We start from the raw sequence: 23086 nt of genomic DNA, 5'->3' as shown, positions 1-23086 counted from the left end.
TTAAGTTAAAAAGATGAACTGTCACACATTTAGAATCTTCCAAACTAACTGCCAGTCAGAGAATCAGAGTTGGAGAATGACTTTGGATAGAATCTACCCAGCTTCCTAAAGCAGCGATCCTTTATACAACTCTCTTGGAAGTTAGTAATGGAACCTCTGATTCAGCACTAATTAGACGAAAATGTTTCTACTTTACAAGAGTTCCTACCTGAATAGCACTAATAGTTTAAAAATAAACATTCGAAGGATTATACTGAACTAAAATTACTATTACATCTACCCGTTAATGATAATTATTATTGGAAGCTCTAGGGTGACAATTCACTCTAGTCAGGCAATGGTCTCCCAAGAATTGCTTGTTCCAAAAACAGTCAGTCATCTATTTTCTGTTACTACACTAGTCTGTCATATTCTTCCTGCCTTGGGACATTCCAGCCTGTGTTAAGGCTGCCCTCAATGTTAACTCTGTTAATATTATGGTGCTTCTAATTTTCTTGGAGAACATTGGATATCTGAGAAAGGAAGCTATCCAGGAAACAATATTTTAAAATCCTATTATAAAATAATGTCTAAAATTTCATCTAAACACTAATGCCTATTTATACCATTTACAAGTAACATATAAATATTCAATTTCTCTGCTTAATTTTCCCAGTCTACCCTAGGGTGTATTTATTCATCATCAAAAGCCAAACATGATGAGTTACTTTTTTCCTCTTTGAGATAATCACTTTAGACTTTGAGCAACCTTCATGCCCAAGTTCAGCACCACTGAAAGGATTTCCTTCAACTTTAAGGATTTAATGTCAGAATGACCAAAAATAGGGAGAGAAAAGAGAGAGCCCATTAATAAAGAAATAAAAACCTAGTTCCACCTATGACCTTTTGACACATTGATATTTTCATCTCAAAAGATATACAAACAATAGTACAGAAATACTGGGGACTATGAGCTGGAATAAAAAGATAATAGCACAATGGCTGGGCTAGACTGGTCACTGAAACAATCAGCAGCCCAGATGCCTGCCAGCATTTTAAAAGTTCAACTGTACAATTTGCCATTTCAAATGAACAGAGTCTAAAAATTAGATAATTTTCTGTAGTCAGAGATATGCTTAAAGATGTTTTCCCTAACAAGTATCATTATTTTTATCAATAATTTTACTCATTTACTACTTATTTTCAACAGTGATTGGCCATTTTGCAAATGCATGCTTTTGGCTACAGAAAAACAAGAAAAAAGTTAGCAGAACAGTTTCTCTACTCTGTGTCTTAAAAATCAAAGCACAGAGTGTATGGATTATCAATTTATATCAGGAGCTGGCAAACTTTTTTTGTAAAGGGCCAGACAGCAAATATTTTAGGCCTCGTAGGACATATGGTCGTGTCAGAACCACTCAACTCTGCCCTTGTAGCATGAAGGCAGCCATAGATAATATGTAAAGTAATGGGTGTGGCTATTACCCTAAAAATCTTTATTTACAGAATTTAGCTTTAGGGCTATAGTTTGATCTACCTCTTTACTCTTCACATAAATAACAAATATACTAAACTGAACACAAAATGGAAGAGATTTCTTTTGGCCAGTTAAGTATTCATCAATTGGTTTAACAAATCTTATTGAATGTCTTCTGTGGTATCTACTTTGTACACATACTATGCTGGGTCCTATGAGATAAAGAATGTATAAGGCCATGTTCTTGAAAAATGTAATTCTATTAGAAGCATAAGCCTAAAACAAATGAAATGAGCATAAGCAAATATTCTGTTTGTAAGTTACATGGCAAGACTATAATGGGTTATAAGAAACAGATTATTTAATATCAAGTAAAAATATTGAGAGAAGACATTTTGGAGAACACAAGAATTCAACAAAATCATATTTTATAGGATTCAGCCAGTTAAGAATTAGGGGAAAGGTATTTAGGGCAAAGATTGTGCCTGAGGTAGAGTGGATGGTATAACCAACTCAACAGAAAGAGAGAGAAGTCACTGTCAAGTACAAATTCACAGCCTTTTATCCACGACCTCTGCAGCCAAATGTTTCAGAATTCAGAATTTTTCAGACAGTAGGAAAGTAAAAAAAGGTGTACATGCTGTAAAATCATAACATACTCAGCACAACCTGGGGCAGCATCATCTGATTAAACTTATTATTTCCGCAGCATGAATATTCACATTCAATGGGACCTCTTAGCAGTTCAGGTCAGCTTTGACATCAAATGACTTTGGACACTAGTCACTTAGGAGCTTTTGGTTTTCAGAACATTTTGTACTTATGAATTGCAAAAGGGGTTGTAGACATATTAGTGGTTCCCTGAGGGCAAAAGAAACCCTATTTTTGTTGCAACTTTGTCTGATTGGTTGTTACAGTTTTTCGAATGGCACTAATAAGTATTAGATTTAAGTGACGGTATAAATTTCACCTCTGTTTGAACTGTAATACGTATTTTTTTCTTTTTTGAAAGTGATGTACTAGACATATATAGAGGTGCCATGCAGTTTCAAAAGTTTAAATATGAATCTGAAATAATTAGATGTCTCTGTATCTCGGGGTAAATGCTAAAAACAGATTTACATAATGTTTAAAGGCGTGCATTAGATAACATACATCGGATAATTTTCTTAAAAGATGGAGTTTTATGATTAAGTCTGAAAATAAGACAATACTCATTTTCTATTTCTGAAATTAAAAAGAATGTAAATTCTAGCAAATCCAAATAATAATTTCACTCAGGATTAATAATCTGATAGGAAAGAGCTCTTCATGACAACAATCTACTGCTGTGGAAAGTGAACATTAGGGGAGACAGTTAGCTAAGGAGTATTCAATGTTACACACAAAGAAGATGCCACTGTGATTGAGTTCTCAATTATAATACAACAAATGCAGCTGATGTTATAAAAGTTATAGAGTTCTCCACATCGTGATAAGATCAAAATTATTCACTGATATGATTTTTGACCTAGAATATGTACTGGATGAATCTGTGCTGGATAACAGAAAATTTATGAATAAGTGATATTAATAGAAAAATTTCTTTGGTAAAATTCTTAGAAGTAATCCATGCTACATCATAAAGGTTTAAATTATTTTGTCCCAAATAAAGCTTACGGTAATTGGGATTTAATCTTGTATTCCAAAACAAATTTAAACAACAAAAATTGGCATCTATTTTCTACTTGGCATATAGTTAATATTATGTAATACTCATAAAAAGGGCAATGGAAAAAATTTTTGAAAATTAAAAAAAAAAATTACATGGGCAGTAAACCAATTAGTACGAGGATGTACCCCAAGGTGTTTAACAAAAAGTGACACAAATAACTCTCCAGAAAGTAAAGAGAGAAAACAATAATCACTTTTTGAATATAAGTTGTGCTACAGATGTCTGAGAGCCTCCTCTCCTAATTTCTCTTTTCTGAGCTTGTTGGAAAGAGACAGAGGATGGAGTGTGACTCCTGCACTGTTACGCAGAGAAGACACACAAAGGTTGAACTCTGAATGAGTTTTCGTAACTGAAGCTGTGTTATTCCAGTCAAGGAGATTCCTGAACATAAACGAGACCCTTGGAAAAACTTCCCACAAGACATCCCTTGATACTATCCATAGAATTGAAAGCAGTTGTTTTCAGAAGGAAAATAATTGTTACAGGTAGAGTTGGTGGAGGAGAAAAGGGGGGTCTCAGGGCACTTGTTCTTGAGTAAAGCACACTAAGTGTGCCCCTTCTAAAACCTACCGTACTACAAATTCTCTGGTTCCTTAACTTTTCTTCTTGGTCAAACAATGAACGCAATGGAGTAATTTCCATCCTCCTCTGAACTGTCAAGCTTGGCCCATTGTTTTGGGCCCAGAACTATTCAAACTACTGAAGAATCCCTCCTTCCAGAAGGAGGGGTGGTGCTGATGTTTTACTTCTAGTCTTAGGCATTGGGATAAAGAAATCTTTGGACAATCAGAAGAATCAAAATTGAATCTGAACCAGAGCAGGGAAGGATCCCTGATTTTGGCAGTCATACCAAAACTTCTAAATGTAAAGGGAAAGACCACCTGGCTGAAAATCACTGATTACAGTACAAAAGATATGGCTGTAGCTCTCACCCAAGGTTCCCAGGGAAGTTAATTCTCAACCTCCTTACATAAGTATAGTCAAGTACCAGTTAGCAATTACTAATAATTGTTTTTGGTCCCTTTTCCCTGCATTATGGTTAAATTATCAAGTAGTAAAAGAATAATAGCACAGTAGTTAAAAACATGACCTCTAGTTAGAAGACTTGAATACTAGCTTCACTGTTTGCTAAATCTGTGATCATAAGCAAGTAAATCAAACTTTCTGATAAAGTTAGTCTCATAAGTTTGGTTTAAGCATTACATGCAATAATAAACATGTGCAGAGCCTGGCAGATAACACATGATCAATAAATGGTAGAAGCAGTAGTAGTATCAATTATTGTTGTTATTATTACTGTTGATAAAAGATGGGGAAACAAAAAGAGAAATACATCTAAGTTAATGAAATTTAATTTATTCTACCCTTCTATACAGAGAAATATTAAAACCATTGGTTTATTTACATGCATCAATTGCCAGTAATACTACGAAATTGAAAGGACTACTGCACAAAACTAGAATATGCACAGTTATGGAAAATAATCTAAGTTTTATGATATCTGTAGAGGACAGGGTAATTGTCAAAGCTTTTATGAAAGCAAGTACACACATTAATTGCATATTAGTTGAGACTGGCAGAGACATTCCCAAGTAGTATTTATGTAATATGCATTTCCTCTAAAATGGAGGCCTAATTGCTTAGTTATTCTAAATTGCAGAATGAAAACCAAAGGAGCAGTTTTGGCCATGTGGGTAAACAACAGATTTCTAAAAGCTAATTATCTCTTTATTTAATAGACTGAAGTTGCACCAAATGAGACATTTAAGCCTAATAAATAATAGACAAATTGTAACCTAAAGACTAAAATATAGGAGCTGCTCATACAGTTTTTATTGCTACATTAAATAAGCTCTTATTTACTTCCCCCACAAAACGTAATTATACAACGCTGGGTCCATTTCAAGGCCATTCTGATATGCTATTTAAAAATTATGTGAATCAGCTTACATACTCAGGAAGTCTTGAAGCATAATATTTGAATTCTCTTATCAAATGCCCTATTTGTTTCCATGATTAAGAAACAGAAATGGAGTTTAGAAAAAGTTGTACATAATCATATAAAATCACTATTACTATTTGTCTTACTAAAAATGAGCACGCATAAGGATAGCTATGTACTTTCAATGAATAAATATTAGTGTTTGTGCTTACTAGTTTCTACTTTATGTTTAATACTTTAGGTATTTTCTAAATTAAAACAATTAAAATTTAAACATCAACCTTACACAACTTATTCAAAATTCGTATACTAATTAAATAAAAACATCATGAAAATGTAGTATGCTTGTTTGTTCAATATAATACTAAATCATTTACCAGAAATAACACTATATATGGGAATATTTAAGAGACCTCCACACTCATCATTTTTAAAGAAAACAAAAATGAGAAACATGACCTTTAAATACTATAACATGATAATATGAGATTCTGTGAAGTTTTGCTGCTCAAAATAATGTTTATTTCTTCATTTTTCTTCTTGGGGGAAATTTTGCCCACTATTTTATCTTTATTTCCACTCTATTAGCAAAAATCACATTCTGAAATGATGGAATAAGTAATAGTAGACTTGAAAATAGTTGAGTGTTCTCTTGTCCAGGGCAAGTAATTATTTATGATAGGTAAGAAAGAACAATGATTTAATTTCCTCCACTACCGCTGGTAGTGATATAAGAATCTGTACATCTGTAAAAAAACTCAGCTCTCATTTGCATGGTGGAAATACTAAAGTCATGAAAATATATGGAAGGAAGCTACCTGAGGGTTTATGGCAGAGTTATGTGAAGATTTTTCTCTTCTGTTATCACTCAGCTGTGTGTATCTTATATACAAAAGGAAAACAAAAAGTTGTTGGCCCAGAGAGATAACAAAACACTAATATAAATTCAATAATCCCCCTTTCCACATTTTTTTGAGACTGAGAAAGCCAGGCTGAAAAACTCTACAGAGATTTGAACAGTACTATGTTCTGTACTAAAATAAAATGCCTGCAAAGAAAAATTATATAAAGTTTTAGTTGATTCACACAATTAACAAATGTACAACATTAGCACCTATTAGTACAGCATATAAACATGAGCCTGGTTATCCAAAAATAAATATATTGGTTATAAATCCTATCATTTTCTGAGGATTTTTATTAACCAATATTATAAATTAAGATGTTTAACATTCTGACTTCACTCAGACCAAATTTTGTTACCACCACTACCCCACTGCTGGTCTCCATCTCATTATCCTCTTATTTTACTTCATCTCAATTATTATCTGAAATTATCTTACATATTTGGTTGTCTAATTCACTCATTAGACTTTTAAACTTCATCACAGCAGGGACCTTATTTATTTTTATTTATCACTGCAATCCCAGCATATTAAAAAACTCAACTATTTGTTGATGAATAAAAGAAACAATAAAAAGTGGTCTAGCTATTAAATTTCTTTTCTATACCAATAAAACAGAAGACCATAACACATATTTTTATAACAACACAATGACTTTATTGAAGATCATATTCGTCAAATGTCAGGAATACATAAAATTCAATGTACCCATTAAAAGTATAAAAAACTGATGTTTTGCATAAAAATGTTTTCAGTAATCAATTACTAATTAGGAATACTCCTTTAGTAACTTCTACTTCATAAAGCTTTCAAGTGTTATGAAAATCATGAAGTGATAAGCATATTCTACATATAAAAAAGGTGCCTGCATATTTGTATTATTTTTAAATATGAAAAAAGGTATCAACAATAAGTAATAATATATTTTATTCTTAAATGACTTACTTGGCTAGCATAGCTATTTTAAGAAATTGAATACTTCATCCTTCTACATTAATCATTGTGTTGTTTTTAAAGGAAAACTAAGGACCATTCAGAATAATCATGATTTGAGGGGGTTTTAGAAGTCATCATTCACTTTGGCAAGAAAAAACATATGTTTACATGTGATGAAATTTAGGATAACATCCCTAGATTCTTTAAAATCCCATAGTCTACAAGAAGAAAAAAAAAATCCAAAGTTGATTTTCAAAATTTTCAAATGTTTTTAAAAGACAGAAGACGTCTCCAAAATAGCTTCTTACATCATAGCTTTGTTTCAGTATTTTGTGTCAAATAACTTTGCATATATCTATGAAAATATACACATATAATATCCAGTATTTACTTTATAGATACATTATTTTAAAGTATTTATTTATTTTAATATCATTTATATGAATCAATGTTACCCAGACTACGCTCTGAAGTACACTCTCCCGGAAAACGTCAAAATGTATTGCTCTATGCCACACATGCACCTCAGCATAAGGCTTTGGGAAGTCCTATTGGATGAGGATTTTATATTTATTTGAGACCCAACTATGATAATTTACAGATCATGTTTGGGAAGAGATAGTACAGAAAAAGTTCTATAAAATAAACAGGTAAAATAAGATGAGTTCTATGATTAAGAAAAGATGCAATGGAATTTAACCAAATGTCTAGAAGAGAAGAGATCAAATGTGCACATCATAAAGAAATAATTAAGTTTTGCTATGATGAATCCATTAATTACCCTGAATAGATAAGCATGCATTGTATACATGTTTTAAAACACAACTGCGTACACCATAAAAATGTACAATCAATATGTTTAATAAAAATTTTTTAAAAAGATGCAATGGAACTTTTCTTTAAACCTATTTTAAAAATTAAGAATAGAAGGTAATGTCCTCGACACAATATTACCTGTCTTAAAGCAACATGAACCAATTATTAACCACAATTGATGGCTAAATTTGGAACGGTTTTGGTAAAATTCAGAAGCAGACCCTAGTATATTAAAACATATATATCAAGTATATGAATGACTAAGGAAGAATTACAAATAAATGGAGCAGAGTCATATTATAAAAAATTGAAACAGAAAAAAATTGAAGTGGATATAAAATTGCTGATAGGATTACTTTCTAGACTTAAATGTGATTTAAAAAATCACAAAGATTATAATTAACATTATAGAACATTACAGAATGGAAATTAATCACCTTTATATATGTCAAGATATAAAAATAAAAAGCCAAATAAAGAGAAGATATTTAAAAGGTAAATATTAATTGGTGAAGATCTAACTTGTGTAAATCAACAAGAAAAAGACTAAGACAACACAATTCACAATGTTTGGAATACCAAAAAATTACAAACACTTAAAAATATCCAACTTCAGCAGCACTCAGAGAAATTCAAATAAAGTTAATAAAACATAACTTTTTGATCTATTAAATTAGCAAACCTTAAAAAATGAGAATACTTAACTAAGGCACAATTGTAACCCAATGTTGAAAGTCAGGGAAATTTTGGAAATCAATTTGGCAATGTGCATTGAAAGTCTTTTAAAAACATTTATACTTTTCTATTCTATATCTTAAAAAATACTAATATAAACATTATTTATGGATAAACATATTTACCACATTGAAAAGTAGGAAATAACAATTGTTCTATGATTTCATTGCTGACTAATGCAAGTTAAATTAGATATGGCATACCCAGCAAATTCAATGACATAGATATTAGAAATTACAAATTAAGAATTACAAGTTATGAATACCCTGAAATATTCAGAAGGTTCAGTAAGATAAAGCAAGATACTAAACTGCATATTCGCTAAGATCATAGCTATTATTAAAAGGCAGGAAATTTTATTTTTTTATTATTATTATTATTTTTATGTACTATGATGTTGTTGCAGAGCAGTTGGGAAGGAGAGGGAGAGGGCAAAGGGGAAGGAAATGGGATGGAAGAAGGAGAAAGGAGGAGGGGCGGGATTGAGGCCTGTAGCTAAAAGGCAGAAAATTTTAAAACTGAAAGAACAACGTGCCAAAATATTAACAATGATTCTTTGGGTAAGGAGACTATGGGTGATGATCTTTTGATTTACTGTTTAGGTGTTTTTTATAATGCAAATATATTTTTTAATTGGAAAAATAGACTTATTCTTAAAAGCAGAACTTCCCTTCAGGAGAGATATAAATTTAAACTAAAACATTAAGATTATGCTGGAAGTTTTATTAAAATTTTTGTATCCTATCAGGTTTCAGCTTTCCCAATTGATATAACAGAATTTCTGAGAGGCTCTGTGGGATAGGCCCTTGGGCAAAACCACATATACAGCCATTCTGCCATCTAGTAACTCATCTGGAAGACTCTTCAGCCAACACTAAATGAGCTACTGTTCAAACACCAGAATGTTCCATAAATTAGGTGGTAATATATTAATTAAAAATTATTTCCAGAAGCATATTTTTTAAATCAATGCTAAACCTTTCTGATCTCCATTTTTGTTAACACTTTAAGATATTTCCAAGATTCCCTAAATTTAAACATAAACAAGAAATTGTGCTTAGATTTTTCTTCCCTGGAAGAATCAAACGTGAAACATTACGGTACTCACTTTGCTTTATTAAACATAAAATATGCCCGTAAAAGTGAAAGTAAAGAAGTCGAAGTAGGCATCTCTGTCTATCCCTGGGGAATACTTAGGTGAATATGCAGCCTTGAATTGTAAACTGTGGTGATTTAGCAGTGAAGCTGATGGATTTTAATTAAAGCTTTCTGCAATCCTTAGTGGCTTGGAAGTGGAAGAGCCAGAATTTTCAGGAGGTGAAAATATAACTACAATTTACTTAATTCTTTTGCTTCGAAGTTAGTGATATCTTTAGCTTTGGAAAAAATATATATATAAACGCATGTTTCTAAAAGACTGTAACTTTTTTATTTTTTAGTTTTTTTCCAAAACTTTTTATTAAAGAAAATTTGAAAATATACAAAAATAGAGTAAATAGTACAGTGAACACACCCTTTCCCCCAAGTACCCATTACCCACCTCTGGCAATTACTATCTATAGCCAATCTTGTTTCATCTATAAGCCCAACTACTTCCCAGTCACTCCAGACTATTTTGACCTAAATCCCAGATATCACGTATTTTTGTGTGTAAATTTCAGTATGAATCTCTAAAAGACACTACGAAACATACTGACAACTATATGTCACACTGAAGTGTATTTATAATTTTTTGTTGCCTCAGCATCCATTTTGAATACAATTCTAATTTTCTCATACTAGAAGCAGGGCTTAGTCACCCTTGACACAGTTTCCAGTTCTACACCACACCCAAATGGCTCAGGCGGTGGCCAGGGATAAGAACTTAGAAGCATCTCTCTGGCCTAGCAGGCTGGGCTCCTCACATTTCCACAGCTTCCTTTAAAGGGACCATTCAGGCGTTTGCCCATGAACCTAAAGTAACCCACATCCTATCCCCTTATATACACTGCTAATATATACACTACTAGTTGCCACATTCTCTCTCTTTCTGCCTGACTCTTCATTCCTGCCTTATGTGACCCAGGGACAAAGGACCACCTTCCCAACTCATTGTGCTCTCCCTGCCCACTATCTGTAAGAAAAATCCTTGAACTTGTTTCCTATTGCAGTGGTGGACTGAATTTTCACCTTCCATCTGAAGAATCAGGGTCTTCCCCAGGCCAGGTTTCCCAGGTCAACTGAAAGAACTCAAGGTTAGGCTCCCAGCACCAGAGCGATGGTCAGGCAAGAGCCACAAGGGACTCTGCCAATACAAAGAACCCCCTAGTTGCTGGTTGGACAACTAGGCACTAGGCCATCCTCCAGGTAAAAGAAGTATCTGATGAAAGGCATACAGTAAACACCTAAGTCCAACTCCCTTTCATTTCCCATTAGGGTAGGTCTGCTAAACCACTCTGGTACTGAAATCCCAATGTCGCTGGAGGCTCTCAAAACACATGTTTACAAGGAAAAAAAAGTATTCAAGTTTTTCAGACTGCTTTTTTTTCTATAATTATTTGTTAGGAATGAAATATATAAATCTCATATATTGCAATTAGTTGATAGGTTTAAGTCTCTTTTAATCAGTAAGTTCACTTATATTAGTAAGTTCACTCCATCATTTCTTTCCCTCCCTTGGAGTATATTTTGTTAAAGAAATCAGGTAATATGTCCTATAGAATTTCCCACAGTTTCCTATATTTGCTAATTTATTAATTGACATACATGATTACAGATTTGTTACCAAAGTTGTAGTCAGAGAACTGCGAATATACCGGAACCAAAAGAGTGCTCCTGAGGACTAAATCATCTATGACAAACATTAGAATGAAGACACTACTTGTTAGAAACTAAACGGGAGAATGTCCATAAAAAAATCATTGCTCCTTGGTTTAATTACACAAACAAGTTATTATATTTTCCTTTTTCGTCAAAGTACATTAAAATGCTAATAAGTAACCAGTATAAATCTTAAGTATACATAGCATAAATAGCAAATTTGACAGTACTCACCAGTCTTCATTTCTAATAAGCGCTTTTTCTTTTGCTGGCGTTCAAGTCTTTCCTTCTCTGCTAATTCTTTAGCTATTCTGGCACGTTTTTCTTTTTCTTCTGCTTCTCTTTTTTTGATGTTCTCCTTTATTGCTTGCTATGGCAAATAAATTTTGAAAAATGATCAGTTTTAACCACAGTGATCCCACAAGAAAATGGAGAATTATGAATCTTAAATTATACTTAAGGTACAATCATGATTGAGTATCTTTTAGGTAATGGTTAGTTCTTATATTAGTAACACAGTCTTTTAAAAGATAACATATATCATATATCTATAAAACGTATGTTTTAAATGTTCAAATATGTTAAAATAACATTTATGTTACTGTTATGTTAAAATCTTAATGGAATTAACTAACTAAAAGGGAGAAGGAAGATGAAATTGAAAATAAAAAAGCAGTTAATTCACAAAACTGTTTTCCTATATATATTTACGAAAGTGTCTAGCAACTGTATTAGAGTCTTCCATACCTTCTCTGCTAAGTAAATTACTAAGTACAAGAAAATAGTTGAAATGATAGAAAAGAGCTGAAATCTTGTAATGGCTACTTTTTACTACAATAAATCATTCACAAATTTTTTTCATATAGAGAAAAGTATCATAAAGATAACTAAAGAAATATTTAGCATTTTAAAGCCAGGTCCTCTGTTGATCAAAACCAATAATAACATGCTAATCATAAGATCTCAGTAGATAAGTGATTAGTTACTTTCTTATTTTCTAGGTTTTATACAAATCAAGAAATGCCTCTCATGTCGTATTAGTGGGAATTAGCAAGTAAACATGGATTTTTCTAAGTGCTAACAAACAGCATGGCATCATAAGTGCCAATGAAACCAAACAGATTATCACATTGCTAGTTTATCACCAATGGTATTAAATAGGAAAAGTATATAATCAAACTATAACAAGTAGGCTTATGTTATTTTGGGGGCAGTCTTTCACTTCTTCTTTACTATAGTGTTCTTTTTTTTTTTTTTTACCCTAGAGACAGTAGTGCAAGTTCTTCATCAGAAATCAAATAATAAAGTTTAATATTTATTGACCAAAACAATTAAAGGAAAAGTACAAGTAAAAAAGGAGGAACAAAAAGCAAAGGGTAGAGGAAATATTAACTCATGAATCCATCCATTCATTCATTCAAAAAATACTTGCTGAGAGACTATTAAATGGTACTGTTCTAAGGCTTGAGAGAGGGAGAAAGAAGGGAGGGGGCGAGACAGAGCACTCTCTCAAACAAGTTTACATTCTATGTGGTTGGGTGGAGCATAAACAACAACAAAATGATACAGAACTATTAGAAAAATAAAACAGAGTGGTGTGATAGAATGTTTGGGGTGGTTACTTTACATTAGTTGGTCAGATAAGGCCTCACTCTGATTTGATTCAAGCTGAATCTTGAATGTCAAGGAGCTAGCTGGGTGATCATCTGGTGTAAGAACATACCAGACAGAGAGAAGTGCTAATGCAAAGGGTGCTGGTGGTTTTGAGAGAAAGAAGGCCAGTATGGTGATATGAGGACAGGGAGATATGCTGAAACTTGACCATTTAGGGTCTTCTACAGTCCAAATAGGGAGTTAGATTTTCTTTTAAAAGTACTGGAAAACAATTGGAGATTTTCAAGCAGGAAAGTGTGAGATTAAGTACTCTAAGATGCAAGTAGTAATCAAGCACCTTTATTCCAAATTATCTTTTCAAAGATATTTGTATAATGAACAGTCTTGGAAAATAGAGGTAGTATCTCTTTCTTAAGCAAATGGATTTGTTTACTGTCCATAATGATAGACCAAAGGTTGGGCAGTCTTACTACCTATTATAAAAGATTAGGTTGCCTAAGTTCAGGATTCCTTTCCAGTAACACAGACCACTATGTATGTAGGTGTTACCTGGCCCTCTTAACATCACCCTGTGGAAATGTGGGCTCAGGAACCTACAAAATTATTTATTCTGGCTACTGCTATTGCTGTGACTAATATATTGTTGTCTCTGACCCCACAGTCTGTGTCTTCTGCCAACATCCATGAAACTGTAGCATGTTAACTTGTTAGCTTGCCAGTAGGTAAATGCTTAAATTCTTCACAGTCCTTGACTTATGTTAACACTAATTATTACTACTAAACTATAAAATACCATCTGCAATAACAGATGATTTAATATGTAATCCCTCCTAATCTCAAATTGGAGTCTGCATTCTCCATTCTGACACAGAATGGTTAACTACTCATAGACTGTAATGCAAGTAGTAAGAGACATTTAAGTTGCAAGATTTGAAAGCTAGCTACACTCAGTGTTTTTCCACCATGTTGCTTCATATTATGGTTGCATGTGTTAAGAGCTAGCTATAACACAGTAACTACTATAAAAATCAACCTAAGTTAGGAAGGTAGGAGAAGGCATCATGAAAGTAGAAAACAAGCATGGGTTCAAAGATAAGTGTGTATATCTTTATGTGTGCATGTGTACCCATGTTTGTATGTGTAAAGGAGATGGGGCAGGAAGAATGGATTGTTATGAGACCATGCCCTTTTTCTAAGCAAAAACAACAGATGGCCTAAACGGATAAAAGGTGGCGCCCAAGGGAAGTTAAGGGGGAGGGCTAAGCATAGAGAGGCAAGGCATGTGCACATTTGACCTTTTCAAGGATTGGCCTAAGCTTGGAAATCCCCACCTGCTAAGCATATAAATATGATCTTTTGTGATACAATAAACGGAACTGCCTGACAGAACCCCCCGCTGTGTGTGTATGTGTTTGTTCCCTATCTGTGAGAGCAGCGGCGTGCTCAACCATCTCTTGGAATCTCTTTTCACCCCACGTCCTGGGGGGGAGAAAAGGGCAATCCCTTTTGCCCCAACCCTCTAGGGAAAGTAAAAACCTGTTGGGATCCCGTGTGGCCGCCAGAGACGCCCAACAGATTGTGAAGAGAAAAAGGATAAGCAAATATTCAGGAACCAAAATTGTATTTTTTGCTTGAGGGAAATAAATAAGAACCTGAAATAGATGAAAAATTCATATCATGTAGCTTATTTATGATGTTATTAAAGTATAAAATTTTTTGATGTCAATTTTCTACTTTAATGACTGGATATTACCAGATATAATTGTCACACCCTTTTAGTATTCCACTGGGAAGTAAAAAGTCAAAATTACTTTCCAGGACCTATAAAAATAATGTTTACATTTAGAAATAAGGTCTGAAGTAGTTCTTAAAGCTATTTTGTTTTATGGAAAATGCACTATTGATTTTCATTTAAAAGCCCATCTCATTTAAAACATATCTTATTCTGACATTATAACTATTAGGAAAAGAATTTTAGCTGGAAAAATACCAATAGACAGCACAGAAATAGGCATTTAGTCTGAAACTAATATCCCAGTTAAAACAATAATTTCAGATTTTCTTTTATTCGAAATGTTAAAAAGTAAAAATAGCTTAAAACACAAAAGCTGAATAGTAAGAGACCCACATTATTCAAGATACTATTGCCTCTTAGTTACTTCAATCCTAAATTCAAAGCCAGAAAGGAAAGTTAAAGGTGAGCCAGACATAAAGATAGTTGGCCATAAGACATTAATTTTTAAAATCACCTTAATCTTGACCTGGTTTTCTATTAGGACAATTGACAAATAAATTGAACTATACCAACTACTTTCAGGAATGTATTGTCAAAAGAAATTCTTTTTGTGTTATTTCCCAGTTAAAGCCTGGTGCATGAACTTCTCTGAAAGATCTGTGAGCTTACAAGTCCATAGCAATGACCACAGAGGGTTCCAAAACTTCAGCCACGTTTTGACTGTTCATTTCAACAGCATAATCAATAACCTATCTGAGGCCCAAATACTTTTTATGGTAACAGCAGATTGTAGTATTTCTACATAACAACGCATAGGTATATTAATATATTTATACAAAAATATAGAGAGATACAAGTGTATTCTGGAAGAAAATAAAATATATGAGCTCAGTTATTTCCCTTTGTAATTTGTTTCCCACAAACAAATGTAATAATAAGAACTTTGCCACAACTAGCTTAAATATATATTATAACATTATATAACATATTTTCTTCTCAGAGAAACCAAAATGTCCCAGTCAGTAAATGTAAATGAATATTTGTGTACATAAAATTTAGAAGTGTCTGGCAGAGATTGATGCTCTATGAATTATACCTGTTATTATCATAAACATTATCTTTGAGTTTTAGGAAATTACATCATCCTTTGTTAATTTGACTTACTTTTTTTCACTCAACATGTTTGAGATTTAACCATGTTTTTATGTGTAAGTTGTACTTCACTTTCATTGCCTATAATAATTTATTATTTATTATTTACTCTCCTATCACTGCAATTTAGGTTGTTTCCTGTTTTGGGCTATGACAAGTACAGATATGGACATTTGTGTACATGTCTCCTTGTGCACATGTTTAAAAGTTCTTCAATGGTAGTTCCCATTACTTGTTTCTTAAATCAATTTAGAAACTATTAAACAGTCACTATTTAAACGAAAGAGAACAGAACATTTCTTAGTGTAACACGAGCAGAAAGGATAAGCATTATTTGTTGAAGCTTTTGTTTCTGTTCTAAAAATACACACACATTGTACATAAGACTACTGGATTGCACTGTAAAATATTACTTTAATTATTTAGGAATAGAGTTGATGAATAAAATACGTGCATCTTCTATCTTACTTATCAGATGATACTAAATCATTTTCAAAGTGGTTATGCCAATGTGTACTCCTACCACCAATGTATAATCATAGCCTACATACTCACCAACACTGTCCCCATTTAGCAGGTAGTTACAGAATATCATGCTTTAAACTTGTATTTCTATGGTTACTAATTAGTTTGAGCATCTTCTCACGTTTATAGAACATGTTTATTTCCTATTCTATAAATTGCACATTCATATATTTTACCTTCTTAAGTTGTGTATCTTTTTTTAACGATTTGTAGTTCTCTAAATATCCCGGATTCTAACTCTGTGTCAGTCTTATGTTTTATAAATATATTCTGGATTATAACGTCACCGTACTTTATTTCTGTTGTTTCCCAATAAACAGAAGTTCTTAAAATTTATGTAGTCAAAATCTCTTTTCCCTTATTGTTGGCTTGTTTTCTATTTTGTTTAAATAAATCCTCTCCTACTTCAAAGCCATAAAAATATTCTCCTACATTTTCTTTATAAAGTTTTAATGTTGCTGTTCACATTTCAGGACATACTTTACTTAGAATCGATGTTTTTCAATTGTATGAGATGCAGACCTAATAAACTTTTTTGCCCAGCCTTTCCCCACTGATCTGCAAAGTCACCTCTTCTGGATTTCAAGTGGCCCATATATGCATTGATCTGTTTGGGGGCTGTTTCAGTCCATTTGGTCAATTTACCCACATTTGCAATAATAACACTTTCTTAATTATCATAGCTTATGTCTTATTTTTCTTTAGAAATGTCTTCAATATACTTGGGCCTTTGCTCTTCCATCTATATATTAGAATAGACTTAAGTTTCTTTAAAAAGAGCTATTAGGATTTTGAACCAACTGCTCTGATTCTGTAGATTGATATAGAGAGAACTGATTTCTACAATTTTTAGTCTGTCTATGAACATGATGTGCCTGTTCATTAACTTGGGTATTTTAAAAAATCTTTTGGAAAAAATCTTATTTTCTCCTTTCAGACATCTTTTGTTAGATTTACTCTCTATACCTTATCTTTCTATTAATAATGGTGGCTTCCGTAAAACTTTTGATTTCTAACATTTTGTAACTAATGTATAAAAATGTAACTTTTATATATGCTATTAATATTTTTTATTATTTCTGATAGTTTTCCTATAGGTTCCTTTTTTATTATCCATAGAGAACCACAACAAAAATTTAATTTCTTCCTTTTCAATCTTTATACTTCCCATTTCTTGCCTGTCTTATGTTACTGTACTAACTAATTAAATTTTCATAACCATGTTAAGAGGGTAATATCCCTAGTTTCTTATTTCAAGAAGGGTTCAATTAGTTTGGTGTTCTTGTTTTGAAATCTGAACAGGGGCTGGATTTGAACAAATGTTTTCCTGAAAAATCTCATGATATTCTCCCCCCTTAAACTCTTAATGTAGTGAATTGTATTTATGGATATTTTAATATTAAACCACACTTTCATTTACAGATGAACTCAACTTGGACAGAAAGAATTTGTCCTTTTGAACATTTGGTCATAATATAGTTTTTGTACTCCATTTGTTTGGAATAATCACTTCATTAAAATTCGGTAAAACTCATCTGCAAAACTTTCTGGGCCAAGTACTTAATTAATTGTAAAATTCAAAAAAGTCATTAGAATAAACTTTAGTTATAGAACTATTCAAACTTTCTATTTCTTTTAAAGTAATTTTCGTGAATTATTTTTTTCTAGGAACTCATCCACGTCATCTAACTTTTACATTCTGGCCTACAGATGTGTCTAGTATGATCTTCTCTTTTTACAGTCTTCTGCATCTTTAGTTATGTCCCTTTTTACATTTTCATTATTTACTTCTCTTTTTTCTTTCCAGAAATTTATCTAATTAACTTGTCTTCAAAATAACTGCATTTTGCCTTTTTGAATTCTATGCAACTTTTTCCTTCATTTATTCCTAATTTCCCTTCTATTTTCTCTAGGATTATACGATTATTTTTAAATTTCTGAAGCCAAATGCTTACCTCATTAATTTTGTCTAATTTTTTTAAATATAAACCTGTTCCCCAATGTTTATCGCAGCACTCTTTACAATAGCCAAGAGTTGGAACCAGCCCAAATGCCCATCATCAGATGAGTGGATACGGAAAATGTGGTACCTCTACACAATGGAATACTACTCAGCTATAAAAACGAATGAAATACTGCCATTTGCAACAACATGGATGGACCTTGAGAGAATTATATTAAGTGAAACAAGTCAGGCACAGAAAGAGAAATACCACATGTTCTCACTTATTGGTGGGAGCTAAAAATTAATATATAAATTCACACACACACACACACACACACGCACACAAAAACGGGGGGGGGGAGAAGATATAACAACCACAATTATTTGAAGTTGATACGACAAGCAAACAGAAAGGACATTGTTGGGGGGGAGGGGGGAGGGAGAAGGGAGGGAGGTTTTGGTGATGGGGAGCAATAATCAGCTACAATGTATATCGACAAAATAAAATTTAAAAAAAAAATAAATATAAAGACTTAAGGTATAAATTTGTACAACTTTTAGTAGTACATCCTGCAAATCCTGATGTGGTCTTCTTTCAGTATTGTTCAGGTCTAATTTTTTTCTATAATTTCATACTTGATACAAGTTATTTAATGTGGTTTCAGAATTTTCAAAATAAATGTATTAAAATTTCATCCTTTTAAATTTTATTTCTAATTGCATGTTACAGTGATCAATGAATAAAGCTGATAATAAGAAATTTATCAAGATTTTATTCATAGTATCTAGTCTGTAATCAATTTGATAAAAATTTCACTTGTGCTTGATAAAAATATGCATTCTTTAATTCTTGAGGTTGGACTCAAGTATACACTAGTTAAAACAAGTCGATAGTTGAATTGTTTAAAGTTCCCATGTCTTCAATATTTTTTTGGTTGATTTATCAATAAGTTAGAGAACTTTGTTGAAGTTCCCCAACATACTCATAATGTTAAATCTGTCAACTTATTCCTATAGTTTATCAATTTTTACATTGTCATTCGGAGACTATGTTATTATGTACATACAATTTTTGAATTGTATCTTTCAGGCGAATTAAGCTTTTTATAATCATGAGCAATAATTTCTAAAGAATATTTTATCTATTACCATAGTTCCCCTCTTTTTTGGATTAATATTTGCACTGTATTTTATTAACTGTCATGGTACTTCAAACCTTTCCATATCCTTGGATTATAGGTTTCTCATAAACTACATAAGGCTAGATTTTGGGTTTTTTATCCAATCTTACAGTCTTTTAAAAAATTTTTCTTGTGATTTATAAAATATTTGTTTTTACCACCTTGCATTATTCCTGCTATTTGTCCATTTTTATCTATGATATTTTTATTTTTATTTTTGCTGATTTTTGTGTGTCTTTCTTGGCCTATTTCTTCCTCTACAGTTTAGAATTTATAATGGATACTTCTATCCTTTTACTGGTTATCCTTTTAACTTTATTACACAAATTAACAACTTAACAAGGCGTAAAGTCTATTGCTATCTTTACCTCCCTTCCTCCCCTTTGAACAATACAAAGAACATAGAACCCCTAACTCCAAACATCTCCCTCACTCAATTTATATAACATTGTTGTCCAGTAGTGAAGGGAGTTGTGTCTCCCTTTTTATACAAAACAAGCTAGATATTGTTTTATTGTATACATCATTTCTCCACATTTGTTTTCATGGTAGGTATGCCTTCTTGTTTCTCAAACTTTTCTTTTTGAAAAAAGTGTTCTTTCTTTAAATACATCCTTTAGAGCAGTGGTCAGCAAACTACAATCCTTGGGCTGACCACCTGTTTGTGTAAATAAAGTTTTATTGGAACATAGCCACACCACCATACTCATTCATTTACATACTGACGGGCTGCTTTTGCACTTGTACACCAGAGTTTAGCAGCTGCAAAAGAGATGGTATGACTTGCAAACCTGACATTACTGTATAGTCTATTAAGAAAAAGTTTGCCAATTCCTATTTTAAAAAAGATCCCTCAAGAAAGGGATATTGGGGCTGAGCCCGTGGCGCACTCGGGAGAGTGCTGCACTGGGAGTGCAGCGACGCTCCCGCCGCGGGTTCGGATCCTATATAGGAATGGCCGGTGCACTCACTGGCTGAGTGCCGGTCACGAAAAAGACAAAAAAAAAAAAAAAAAAAAGGGATATTGATGGAAAATACTCTTGTACTCTATTTATTTACAAATAGTTTAATTCTGTACTTGTTCTACACAGAGCTTTTGCTGCATACCCCAAATTGGAAAAACGTTTATTTTTTCTCATCACTTGATACCTTTCATCTAGCTTCCACTTTTGCTGATGAGAAGTAATCCATATCTAACTGTTGTTATGTTGGGGGGTCATATCTTTTCTCTCTAGCTGCTTTTAAGAGATTTTGCCTGTGGTGTTCTGTAGTTTCACTTTTTTTTTTTTTGAAGTGAGTTTCACTTTATTTACCTGGCTTATTTATCTTCCTATTCTGTAGGTTCTTCATTTGGAAAATTCGCACCCATGACTTTGAATATTGTTTCCCATTCATTCTTTTGAGTCTATGCTCTGGGACTTTCACTGTACACATGGCAGGCCTTCTCATCCTGTTTTCCTTTTTTCTTGACAAGAATTTTACACTTCTAATCACACAGTTATCTCTGAACTGCATTCTAGACAATTTATTTAGATCAAACGTTCAATTCAGCATTTCTTTCCTTTACTGAGTATAATCTGCTCTTTAATCTATTGGACGTTTAATTTCAACTATCATACTTTCACTTTCATAAATTCTATTTGGTTCTTTTTTTAAACTGTATGGTCATTTTTGGTAGTCTCCTATTTCTCTCTTTTGTAAAATCTCATCTTTCATTTCCTTAAATATTTCACATATTGTTATTCCATATTTGGAGTCTTGGGAGTCTATATCTGCTGTTTTCCCCCCCGATTATTTCACCACACAATCCCTTGTGTTTGTATTTGGTGATTGGAATTGAGTATTCTTATTTGATCGAACTTAATTTTTGAAAATTCTGAGGACCTAAACTGTAATTGTGTTCTGGCACAGAGCTTTGAATTTGCTTCTGTAAATAGCCAGGCATCACGTCTAAACTGGACAAGTTTAATTTCCTTTTGCCCCAGACTTGCTGTAAAAGTCCTATTCAGTGTACTCACCCTGCACTGAGCCATGATGTTGTTCTTTGCATCCAGGACAAGCCTGGCTTTCCCCCTTTGCTTACCTACACTCAACATTCAGGTTTCAACTTTGTTACATTCTCTTTAACTCCTTTTGCCCTTGGAGATTTTCCTTTCTCACAAGACAGCCACATTTTCAAATAGTTCATTGTACTGTGGTGGGATAGATCTTCAAGAGTCCCTAGTAAACCGTATTGTGATAAGCACAGTCCTCAAAAGTGTGATCTTTTATAAGACTGAACAACACAGAGATCTTATTTCTTAAAAACTTTTGTATAATGTGGCAGTTCTTATACAATTATACGCTACACGTTTTCCTGGGTACCTTATACATGTGTTTTAGTATACAAAGTAAGCAAAGTTAATTGGAAAGCCATATAAAATCAGTTCTGAGCAAGGATTCACAAAAACGTTTGTTGAATTGAAAATCAAGAACATGTTCAAAAATACAGCAAGTGTGGCACTTCAGCACTTTAAAAAATGTTTTTAAAAATCTGCCTGAGGTTACTGCTGCACATTAGAAAGACAGTAAAATGGTAAAGGGGTGGAAATCTGAAGTCATACTGTTTTGGTTTACATAACCATCTAGCACTAAATAGCTGTGTGACTATGGCTGTTTCCTCTACTGTAAAATGAGCAAAATGGTACCTTTTATATAGGAATATTTTAAGAATTAAATGAATTAACACATAAATGATTTACATCATTGTCTGGCACATATAACATTAGCACAATATAAATGTTAGCCAATATTATTATATTACTATAAATCATTAATTTTTAGTATCATTTTCATTAATATTCCAATATCATTAATCAACTGCCTCAAACACATTTATCCAGCAACAATTCAAGAAGAGCCACTTTCTAGTTTACATCAATTATATATGCTTCTATCATGCTTTCATAGTTCCTATGAGAATATAAATGCTTTCTATTCAGAGATGTTGGAATATGATGGTACATTGAGTTGACTGGAGATAAAATGGTTGCATCCAATATGGTCTGGATTACTTGGCAGGGAAGGTATAACAGTGAATTAAATATGGAAGGCAAGATGTAGTTCTCAACCTCAAGCTATTATACCTCTCAAGATTTAATTTACATATATGTATGCACACACTGTTTTTAATACTTCTAAATCTAATGTGTATGAGATTTTATTCTTGAAAGAGAGTTAGTTTAGTTTCCTGTTATCTCCCCAAAGTACTGTTTTCACTTGAAATGAGATATTCCTGATAAATTAACTTGAAACATTGCCCAATGATACAATTAACATTTATTTTTTCCCCAAAAATAAAATTTAAAATACGAATGTGCATTTTGTTTCCCTCCCCAAAAAGCTTAAGAAATAGCTTATATTCCAAATATGCCTTTACTTGTGGATATATCAGTCTTATTTTATAAGGTAAAATTGTGAAAAAAAAATTGTGTACACTAGTACAGCCATTACGGAAAACAGTACGGATGTTCCTCAAAAAATTAAAAATAGAACCACCATAGGATCCAGCAATCCCAAAGAAAATGAAATCAATATGTTGAAGAAATATCTGCACTCCCATTTTTATTGCAGCACTATTTACAATTGCCAA

At 32.6% G+C, this 23086-nt stretch overlaps 1 protein-coding gene across 4 annotated transcripts in view; it reads right to left on the bottom strand.

Moving 5' to 3' along the window:
• Positions 1 to 23086, bottom strand: part of DIAPH3 (diaphanous related formin 3) — a 493080-nt gene that overhangs the window by 150069 nt on the left and 319925 nt on the right. For all 4 annotated transcript variants that reach the window (XM_063102549.1, XM_063102550.1, XM_063102551.1 and 1 more), the window contains one exon: positions 11538 to 11673. In XM_063102549.1, the coding sequence (XP_062958619.1) occupies positions 11538 to 11673 (136 nt within the window). The remainder of the gene's footprint in view (positions 1 to 11537; positions 11674 to 23086) is intronic.

Source organism: Cynocephalus volans, chromosome 7 (genome assembly GCF_027409185.1).
Source record: "Cynocephalus volans isolate mCynVol1 chromosome 7, mCynVol1.pri, whole genome shotgun sequence".
NCBI lineage: Eukaryota > Metazoa > Chordata > Mammalia > Dermoptera > Cynocephalidae > Cynocephalus > Cynocephalus volans.
The sequence above is the reverse complement of the archived record's forward strand: the minus strand, read 5'-3'. Positions and strand labels throughout refer to the sequence as shown.